Source organism: Coenobita brevimanus, chromosome 68, assembly GCF_032717465.1.
Source record: "Coenobita brevimanus isolate Jiangsu-jjx chromosome 68, ASM3271746v2, whole genome shotgun sequence".
Classification (NCBI taxonomy): Eukaryota; Metazoa; Arthropoda; class Malacostraca; order Decapoda; family Coenobitidae; genus Coenobita; species Coenobita brevimanus.
In genome coordinates this window covers 26,502,536-26,513,962 of record NC_137021.1, presented here as the reverse complement: position 1 = coordinate 26,513,962, position 11,427 = coordinate 26,502,536, and the positions used below count along the sequence as shown (strand labels likewise).

The 11,427-nt window shown below is 39.0% G+C and overlaps 1 protein-coding gene across 1 annotated transcript; it reads right to left on the bottom strand.

Moving 5' to 3' along the window:
* Positions 1 to 295: 295 nt before the first annotated feature.
* LOC145405870 (uncharacterized) lies at positions 296 to 11,083 on the bottom strand. The gene is made up of 3 exons (XM_080277128.1): positions 10,947 to 11,083; positions 7,154 to 7,322; positions 296 to 505 (listed from the first exon to the last, which is right to left on the bottom strand). The coding sequence occupies exons 1-3, from the start codon at positions 11,081 to 11,083 to the stop codon at positions 296 to 298; spliced, it is 516 nt and encodes a 171-aa protein (XP_080133254.1).
* Between the last annotated feature and the right edge of the window lie 344 nt (positions 11,084 to 11,427).

Below are 11,427 nucleotides of genomic sequence, written 5' to 3'. Positions count from 1 at the left end.
AGTATGAAGGGGGCAACACTGACCTGCACATTTAGTAGACTCAAAATGTGATCATTCTCCCTAACCCAAGGGCAATATACTAGTACAATAAATGAACAGGCAAGTCTCTATGGAGCGACACTTGCCTGTGTATCCCACAATTTCAACAAAGCAATAGAGAAAGGCAAAACAGACCTACACATTAGGTAGATCCAACATCTGATCTTCTAGTTTAACCTTAGGAGAGTTCAACACCATACAGGCAGAGTGTGAACCTACAGTAAAGCCCTACAGCGATATATAGCCGGACTACTGTCTAGGGAGCAACATAAACCTGCACATCGTGCAAAATCAACATGTCGTCCTCCATTGTGGCTCGCTGAATGCTGACGTAGCGCCCCTCAACGCCCTCCTCTCGATGGCACGAAAGGTAGCCATAGGAGGCCTTGTAGGGCCCGAGGTAGCGGGAAAACAGAGTGTAGGAAGTGAGGTTGCCGTTGTCCACGCGTTCTGATCCCACACGAATCTTTGGGCAGAAGTTGAGTGTTAGTTAAAATGTTACAATTATCTCGATACCAGTCGCTGGAACGACCTAATGTTGGGATTAATTGTTGATACATCCAAACGATTAGATTCATCTCATGAAGAGAAATTAGGTTTTCTTGGGATTAATGGAGGCTATTATCTAACCTCTGAAATTGAAAAAGTCTCTTCAAAGTTAATGCTCTTGCTCGATGAATGAAATAAAATACGTTATGAGTGACAAGTTAAAATAATCTTCCTCTCATTTCATGCTTTCAGATCACTCATGCACCTATGGGGATGATACTATGTAGTGCCATGCTTAAATCTTTCATTCGCCATTCAGTACAGTCTGAGTGCTGGTTAAAATGGAAGTATTACGGTACCTCAGGTCGGTAAGGTCGGTGATGTCTTTACATTTTTTTAAGCTCACCTTCTAGATTAGTATCCAAGTTTCGGAAAGGTCCCTACAAGTGAAGAGGTTAATGCACGTTGTATCTAACTCTTCCAGTTCAAAATGTCAAGCGTAATCTGAATACAGTCGTCTAAACGCACCAAGAATTAATTAAAATGAAAATGTCACCTACCTACAGAGATTAATATGTAACAGTTGTCCTTAAAATCGGTATAGAAGGTAGTTTAGGGGGTGAGGTTGCTGGAGTCCTCGCGTCCTTATCCCTTTCACAACTTTAGGTGAGAGAAATTGATAGATGTTTAACTCCTTCAATCTCTAGATGTCTTAAAAAAAAAAAAAAAAAAAAACTATTTTTGCTTTCTTTTGCCGATTTTATTCAGATAAAGAGAGGTCCGAACAGTGCATGGGTTAATTAAGGCTGCATCTATCTCCTGTCCATCGTAAACTGAATAAAAAGATATGATTGTGTAAATGAATACAGTATTAATGACGTCACCATACTATAGCAGTTGATACTAGCGCCTTGTTCTTCCTAATCAAAACTTTCAAATACCGTGCGCAAGCCTGGTGCATTTTTTTTTTTTTTTTTTTTTTTTTGTAGAACACCTACTTTTATAATAATTGCAGTCTTCCCCTAATCCATTATCATCATCATACCATGTTGCATCTCGAAATAACGGTTTACCACACAAGGATGAAAAACAGCGAGGCATATTAAACATATCTCATTCAGAATCAACAGTTTTCCTCTGGTATCGTGACTGGACAAAGACGAAAATCGTGTCCTTAAATTTGGTTGAAAATCTGCCGAAAGGCTAAAGTTTTGGTGCGCTCTGCTATGGGTTATATGGATAGTTGGTTGCACTGACATGAGATGCTGTTTGCTCAACGTGACGAACCTGTAGATGCGAGCATATTTTTGGGAACAAAGCGAAATATATATATATATATATATATATATATATATATATATATATATATATATATATATATATATATATATAGACACACATATATATACATATGTATAAACACACACACATATATATATATATATATATATATATATATATATATATATACATATATATATATATATATATATATATATATATATATATATATATATATATATATATATATATATATATATATATATATATATATATATATATATATATATATATATATATATATATATGCAATATATATATATATATATATATATATATATATTGTTACATAGCCTATGATTTCATCATCCTTTGTGTAATTCTAACGTACAGTGTGCTGCCTGTTTGATCACGAGCGTGTTCTGCCTCAGTCCCCCCCTTCTACCGTTATAGTAGAGTAAGTCGTCCTTTCTGTTGTTCAGAGCGGGATTGTCAACTCTTTGTCCCCATGGCTTCATTTGCGCATCCTTCTTACAAGTTGCATCAAGCTCTGCTGGCCCCTATATAATGAGCTCAGTCTCTGCATCATTGCCACTTAGATCTACTCCTCATTTTGTTCACATCTCTGTCCTCCCCTGTACAGTTATTATTGTGAGTGCTCCAACCATCTAGCAGCTGTGTAATTTGAGTATAAGTGTTATTGCATTTTGTTCTTGTACTGTATAGCATAAGTTGTTAATTTGTAGGCCTAGTGAGGTTTTTGTAATTCATGTAGGGTTCTTGTTAGCCATTGTTCATAATAGTTTGTATCTGTAATAATTTTTCTTGCATTAACTGAGCATTACCCAGTGTATTTTCATTTTATCAGGGCTGACTTAGGTAAATTTACTCCTGCTAATTTCGTGTTAATAGAGGCTATTGCAGTTAACCATATATTTAACCTGTTTTTTCCCATTACATTATCCTTATGAGTCCTGAATGTTTTGTTGTTAGTTTGAGCATTAAACTTTAACTTGTAATTTTACCTAACTCTTTTGTTTTGAACCTGGAACTTTACGGGACAGTAGTGATTTTTAGTATTCTCACTTAAAGTGTACATTATCTTTCGCTGTTCCGTAACAATATATATATATATATATATATATATATATATATATATATATATATATATATATATATATGTACATATATATATATATATATATATATATATATATATATATATATATATTTATATATATACACATACACAGAACCTAATTGATTGCTGTATCTTCACCTTCAACATCACAAATAATACAAGTATACTGTTGGAATGCAGTGTGCGTCCCATAGTTCACTCTTATGAATGATAATGTCCAAGCTTCATGAGGATTTTTTTTTCTTCTATCTATCTATCTATTTCCAGGTGCCTCAATCCCGTACTGGGTGGCCACAAACATTTCGCCTCCACATCACCCTGTCCCCCGCAATTTCACTTCCCTGCTCCCAACTCACACCCCGCTCTTTCATATACTTCTCCACTCCATCCCTCCATCTCATCCTCGGCCTCTTCCTCTCTCTCCCCCCCTCCACTTCATTCACATACAGTATCCTCATCAGTCTCTCACCCTCCATCCTCTCCACATGGCCAAACCACCTCAGTGTGTTCCTATTAACGCTTCCTATCACATCCACATTCACACCACAGCACTCTTTTATATATATATACTCATTTGTCAGCCTGTCTCTCCTTGTGACTCCACAGGCTCCTCTTCATCTGCCACGTCCAGTTGACGTATATGTACATCCAAACGTTTTGTTACTGTGAGTCCTGTTGACATATATAAGCTCACCGCAAGTGCTAGGTCTGTCATTTGCACATTTTTCAAATTTCACTCGTGATTTTTGGTATGTACACACGGGACACCTTCCTCTACAAGCTACCAGGTAGGGACAATGTTTTACCCCGCATGATCTCCCCAACTCCCTTAAACCCCATTGTCTCCGCAATTCACCTGTTACCAGTGACCTGGCCAGTAAAGACATGTCGTGCCACGGTACAAAATTCATGGCCTAAGTGATTCCCCAATCGATGACAATGTGGAGGACAAAGTTTACATAGCATTAGAGGAAGAAACAGTCAGAAATGATGATCAGGTAATGTCACCAAGAAAGGTCAGGTATGTTGATGTGTTTGGTAATTGAAACAATGTTTATATTGCCTTTATTACTGTGTGAAAACCAGTATACTCTCGTACTACATAAAAATTCGTACCAAATAAATAAATAAACACCATTTATGAGTGATGTGGAATAGTTACCCTCCCATAGAACTCGTTTTCTTTGGAGCCAGCCAGATAGAAAACCCTATAAGATACGGGGTACTGATACCTGTATACAGTACTTTAAAACTCAGGTGAGCGATTTCTCTATGAATTTTCGATGTTTCTCACCAAAAGTGGACGTTTGAGCCAAAAAAATTTTTTTCCAAAATTGGTCGGGATCAGGGGGAGTCAGTGGTGGAAAATTGGTCGGGATGGGGCGGGTTAAATAACTCGATTTCCACTGCTTTCACTCTTGACTTGTGTCCTTCCAACAACGTCCAAGCTTCACTTCCATATGCTGGAGTTGGTATCACAATACTGTCATGAAGTAACTTTTTCACTTCAATGCTCACTTCCCTGTTTCTTATTACTGCCTTCAAGGAACAAGCTACCTTTCTTCCTTGTTGTACCCTTTCAAGCACTTCACCATCCAAACTTTCATCCTTACTCATCACACTCCCCAAATACATAAATGCACTCACATTGTCCATTTCCTCACCATCCAACCTCACTGTACATTCACGGACTTCATCTCTCAAAGACCATCAATTTACTCTTCTCTACACTCGCCTTTAGATTCCGATTCTTACACCCTCTCTCAAACTCGTCCACTAAGCCTTGGAGCTCCCTTTTCATCTTCACTTAACAACACATTATCATCTGCAAACAACACTACAGGGAGTTTCCAAACACTACCCTCTCTCACTAGGGTCACTCCAACATCCACCGCCCTACCTTGTATCTCTTTTATTACCTCATCCATGTACAGATTGAACAACCATGGAGACATGACACATCCCTGTTTCAACCCAACCTTCAAAAAGAAAAATTCACTCAGTTCACTATTCACAAGCACTGCAGCCTTAGCACCATCATACATATTCTTCACACCATTCAACAACTTCCCATCTACTCAATATATTCTTAATACTTTCCACAATCCTTGTCTATCCACCCATCACATGCTTTCTCCAAATCCATGAAAGCCACATACAACTTCTTTCCCTTCTCTAGAAGCTTTTCCACTAAAGATCTAAGAATGAATATCTGACCTACACAACCTCTTCCCTTCCTAAAGCCTCCCTGTTCTTCTCCAACTAATTTCTTTGTTATTTCCCTAACTCTGTCAATAAGTATCCTGCCATACACTTTTCCTATTACACTAAGTAGACAAATGCCCCTATGATTACCACACACTGATTTTTCTCCTTTTCCTTGGTACAAGGAAATAATTCTACCTGACTTCCAATCCTCCGGGACTCTACCTTCCTCCCAGGCCAATCTGCACATCTTCCACATCCATTCTACTACTATCTCTCCCCCATGCTTCAGCATTTCACAACACACTCCATTAATTCCTGGGGCTTTCTCCGATTTAACTTTCTTCATTACTTCCACAACTTCTATCCTATTGATTTCTTCCTGTCTTCTCACCTCCCTCCTTCTAGCCATTCCCCAGCCACTTATACTCACATCACTTCCATTCTCTATGTTCAACAGTTCCTTAAAGTGTTCTCTTCATCTACTCACTTTTTCTCCCTTCTCCACTAGTAATCTACCATTTTTATCTTTCACTCCCCTGCTAACTTCACTGCCACCCTGTCGTTCTCTCTTCACCTCTTTCCAGAACATTTTCTTACAGTTCCTCCACTTTACGCCCAAATTTCTTCCAAATTCCTCATCCACTCTCTTCTTACTCTCTCTTACTAATCTTTTCACCTCTTTCTTCTTTTCTTCATATAACTCTTTCTTCTGCCTCTCAACTTCTTCCATGCCCCTGTTTCTCATCCTTTCATTGTATGCTTTCTTTTTTTGTGCCACAGCTTGTCTCACCTCTTCATTCCACAATGCTGTTCCTTGCAACCCCTTCCATCTTCTATTCATCCCACACATTACATCAAATGCTCCACATATTTCTTCTGTATCTTTTTTTTTTTAAATCTATGAAAAAATACTGCACAATCCTAGATAAAACCCTGACAATTTGGGACTACCGAAGGCCGCCTTCCTTTGGGTGGGTGGAGCTTGAGGGTCCAGACCAAAGCTAGTACAGTATGTACAGCCAATGTTGCTTACCAAGGAACACAAAATTTGCACAATGGTAGACTTCCAACTGGACCAGGCATAGCGTTTCATTTGCCTAAGAAAAATAAATTATATACAATGGTATGAACTCCATGATTACCAGATTTTAGACAGGGGAAGACTTCCACGCCCCCCCTGTTCACATCCATCGTTCTTTTACCTAGGAAGAAGAAATTTTGCAGTGGAAGACCTCTACCCAGACCAAGGAGGGATCCCTGGAGACCCCTCCCCCTCCCTTAAATAATTATGATATATTTTCTCTCATTAGAGTACTGCAGGGGCGGGTGCGGCCATAAAAGTTGCCGTCTGCCATATTCATCTAATTCATGTCAACTCTTTATGATTTTATCCAGTTTAGGCCAGACTTTTCTCAAGAGTAGGATTAACACTGCATCAGCAAGCTCCTGTTGTGCGGAAACCCTTTCAAACAGAAACATAATCCCCTGGTAGCAGGAAGAACAAAGGTAATATACTAGTGCGGATAAGGTATTCATGGTGAAGAAATGCATGGTTATTTCACATTATTATTGTAAAAAAATTCTTGTTGTGTAAGCTTTAAGTACACTTATAACTCGAATTCCAAATTTATGACCGTATTAAAGAAACGTAGAATATTATGGGAGAAGGAAAGACGGAGGCCGTGAGTAAGATAAAGAGGGACCAGGTACAAAGGTATGGAAATAGTGGTGTATGCTCCAAGGTAGAGGAAAGGAAGACCGAATAAGAGGAAAAAGGTATATGAGTAAGAGTGGTGCGGGGTTTGCCTGACAAGAGGGCAAGACACGGGAAAAGGTGGACAGACGAGATTGAAAAGTATGTGGCTGAAAGATAAAATGGTTTCTAGGTAGCATGAATACAAGTAAAAGTACGCCGCCTGATTCAAAGGTCTAGGAATCTGGTTTTCGAGAGAGAGAGAGAGAGAGAGAGAGAGAGAGAGATTCATAGCCCCTTACCTCTATGTCATGGAAGCGGAAATCGTACTGGTTCTGCCTGGAGAGGATCTTAATGAGGTAAATGATGCGGGTAGAGCCCAGGTCCACCACCCACCACGGATACACCAATCCATCATTGGAGTGGTACTGAGTCTCCCGGTCCTGGTCCACTGCGCAGCTTGGTCCATCACTGTACGGGATTATGTGTCATATAAACACTTCTCAGCTTGGCCTATCACTGAGATGCATTACATGCCCTATAATTATACACATAATGTTGGCCCACCACTGGAAGGAATTATTTGTCTTATTATAAACACTTCTCAGTTTAGCCCATCATTGAAAGGGATTCTATACCTTACCATAAATACACAACTGGACCCATCACTGGATGGGATTAGTAGCCTTTTAATAAACACCACCTAACTTGGCCCCTCATTTTATGGGATTATGGGATTTCTTATAAAAACATCTTAGCCTATTACTGAATGGGATTATGAGTTATATTGTAAACACTACGCACCATGGCCCATCATTCTATGAGATTATGGGCCTTATTTTAACTCTGCTCATCTTCGTCTTTCAATGTAAGCAATTTGGGGGCTTATTATAGGTATGTTTTAAACCAGCAACGTAATTTATATCTTATACCTTATTCTTGCACTGCCAAGACAACATCCAGTTGATGTTAAACCTTTCAACTTAAGGGGTTATATATGTAGGCTTAAGTCACCCCCTTCGTCAACTGAAATCTTCCTAAGCTGTATAAAATGGTCTAACTGTAACCTGATATGAATGAAAAAGACACCGAACTGAAGGGGTAAACAGTCCCACAATGATCTGATTGGCTATTCACTAGAAATCTATTCTATCGGATGTGGAAGTCTTCTAAAACCTCCTCCTTTCCTATTAATTTCCGTATATGAAACGACACCATTCAAGTCAAAAATATCTTTGAAAATGACTGTTTTACAGTGATACGACGCATATAACCTACTATATAGCAACTGGGGAAGAGAATGCACGATGCGAGGGGAGCATCCCACAATCAAATTTTGATTTAAGTACTTGGGGATAGGGGGGGAATGGGAGCACCTATTCTATATCTGTCTTCATTGTGATGCACCAACAGTGAAGTGAAGACAATTTCAGTGCATAAATTTTCAGCTAACACAATTCTCTAAAGAATTATCAGTAGGCCACTTCAATGGGTATTATCTGACAAGCACTAACTGATATGTTATTGGCCAATGAAGACCGCAAATTTATTTCCTAGATGAATGTGTTACATCAGTATTTTTCTCTAAAAGAATTCTTCAAACTATTTATCAGAAACTAATAATCACAAACTTGTGATACTTGGTATGTGGGGAAGCGCATTATCCAGTTGCTCAATGGAAAGTTACAGTCAAGTGACTCTCTACTGAGTAACAAATCAAATGTTTTCCCAAATACCGATAATCCTCTTCAGAAACTATAAGGTAACCATATTAACAAATCAACTATTTCCTCGTGTGTCTTTGAAGCGGCGAAGGTTTAGGAAGAATCAGTAACGCGACCAGTATAATAACAGTAATAATGATAATAATAATCATCATCAGTATCATCATCAGCAGCAGCAGCATCTAATCACTCGATGTCGTGCTGCTTTGGGTATCTACCCTTTCCTCTCTTCCTTCCTTCCTCTTCCGTCTTTCTTTCCTTCATTCGTTCCTCATTCTTCTGCCTACGGGTGACTTTTCACTTCCCCTTCTGTCTTTTTTTCCTTCATTTATTTCTCTTCCTTCTGCCTATTGGTGACTCTACACTGAGTGACAAACCAAATGGTTTCCGTACAACAGGAAGCCATTTCCTGTCCTGGGTGGTAACCATATAAGCAAATTATGGCGCTGGTGGTTTAGTGAGTAATTAAGGCACTCCAGTCGGATTGAGCCTGGGTAGGTTTATATCGAAGGGATGGTTGGGGTTTATTGCTTACGTAATGCCACTCAGGGATGAATGAGGCTGGTCCCTTTCATCTTGAATGTCAGGACCAACTTGCCTAGCCCCGGGTTCCTACGCTCCTCATTGGGCAACATAGGATTGGATGATGGATAATAATAATAATAATAATAATAATAATAATAATAATAATAGTAATAATAATAATAATAGTAATAATAATAATAATAATAATAATAATAATAATAATAAGAAGAAGAAGAAGAAAGTAACAACAACAACAGCAACAACAACCAGAATACCATAAAATTGTCCAAGGGCAATTTTGAAAAAAGAAAAACTTCCCACAGCCATTGCCTACTAGAAGCCGAGCTACAAAGTGATTTTGAGGCTAAGGCCTCTGGTTGTGTGCATGTCACCTTAGGTCATCACAATCTACAAGTCCGCCAAGTTTGTAGGTTGTAGTTTTAATCCTTCATGGGGAGTATCCCAATATATATATATATATATATATATATATATATATATATATATATATATATATATATATATGCCACATGAGAGGTCAAATGCGCTGATCTTGTGCATGTCAAATTCGGTAATCACAGTCTACAAGTTCCAAGTTTGGTGGCTCTGGCTTTAATCGTAAATGGATAATAAGGTGACAACTGGAATGTCAGGAAAAGTCCAATTTTTTTACCCCAGGCAATCTCAGAGAATCATCAACAGATTGGAACCATACTCCCTTCCAGTTTGCGTCCACCTTAACGTTATTTTGTAGTAATATTTCGGCTTCCTAGCTTAAGCGTTCTTGAGATAACGTAGCTGACTCACTTTTCTGTGTTTCTAATAATATCAGGAGATCTGGTGAACTGATTGCCACTATATTTAGCCAAAAGAATCGGACAGCTGTCCAACTAAGCTGACCAAGTTTTAAAGCTCTAGGTCTAGGCCCAATAGCCTTTGCAATATCGCAATTTTAATATAATTAATAATAGTAATAATAATAATAATAATAATAATAATAATAATGACAAAAACAAGAAAACTCTAAACGGGGATGTGGGAACGTGTGTACTAGAGTTTATGTGAGAGAGATATAGGGGAGGGGGAGGGAAAGAGGTGTCTCCCAAGACCTGCGTAAGAGAAAGATTGAAGACATAGGGGGTTTGAATTACTTTGATAATGGATTGTATAAAACCAACTGGGAAAACAAGTGTAGACATGCCCTATATACCCGACAAAGGTGTCACGAGTCGGCGCGATTAAGTATTTGAATAAACTCGTGACATTAACTTTGGTGGGAAACCGCGAATTCTAGTGGAATCCCAGTATTTATCGCTCAGTTTAACTGCCACGTATTCACCCGATCGGGAGTGTTTTCAGAACAATTTTTCACTGTGTCATAAATGATCGTCTTGTGTGCGACTTTAGCACCTCCGCTGAGTACTTTGTTATGGGCGTGTTTCGCTCATTCTAGCCATTAGCAAGTGCTGCTCGACACTTGCCTCTCTCACGATTTGAAGTCAGTCAAGATTTGTGCGCCGTGAAAACAGGTAGTGTGTGTGGCAGTGTCCTTCCTCAGCAACGATGCCCAGTTCCCGCCGCCGCTGTTGAATTCCAAAGGCTCAGCATGTGCAGTGTCCTTCCTCAGTAATGACGCCCAGTCATCAGCTTAGTCCACTTTTCTGACCAGTATTTCTTTTCATTTTTCCTAGGTTTAAGAGTTAGCTTCTGAGTGAGCGAGTGAGTGTGATCTCCTTATTTTGAATTCATTTTGAAATGTAACGTAAATTTATTTCTTTGTAATCAATAAATTTAACAGTTCTTTTTCTTGAGCAACCCTGGATAGGTAATCTTAGGACAATCGGGCCTTCCGCTCATGCGCAGAACCACTTTTTTCTCGAGAAAGTGTGTTGGCGCACATTTTTCACGGGTTCTCTGTCCTGTGTTCATCAGTTGCCGGCTGGCTGCACTGGTGAGTGGACGTGCTGCGCTCCGCTCTCCCATGGTTTGCTCTCTACAGCCCCTTCGAAGCCCAGGTGGGTATATGGTTACCAAAGTTTAACATTATTTTTTTTTAGTGAATATTATATATTTTGTAGTATATTATGTAGTGAAAATCGTGAAATGAAAGAGACGCTATATGCCAACATAGGTGAGACCCTGAGCGAGGCTAGGAGAGTAGAATGAACTTCTAGTGTGCCACGTGTACCCTGTTGCTTCCTAACGTAACTTCGCCTTTTTTTTTTTTTTTTTTTTCAGTTTGTGTAGGAGACAATGTCTGTACGTTGGGTCAAGGACGAGGACATTTGGCCTATGTTATTTGAGGAAGACAGTGATGCAAGTGACGC

What these genes read in the sequence shown, in the direction of transcription:
- LOC145405870 (XM_080277128.1), bottom strand. Translation starts at nt 11,083, where the DNA reads ATGGGAGAGCGGAGCGCAGCACGTCCACTCACCAGTGCAGCCAGCCGG. An exon ending in GTTCTGCGCATGAGCGGAAG is followed by an intron (nt 7,323 to 10,946) that starts GCCCGATTGTCC and finishes AATCCCGTACAG; the next exon opens with TGATGGACCAAGCTGCGCAG. An exon ending in TCCGCTTCCATGACATAGAG is followed by an intron (nt 506 to 7,153) that starts GTAAGGGGCTAT and finishes TTCTGCCCAAAG; the next exon opens with ATTCGTGTGGGATCAGAACG.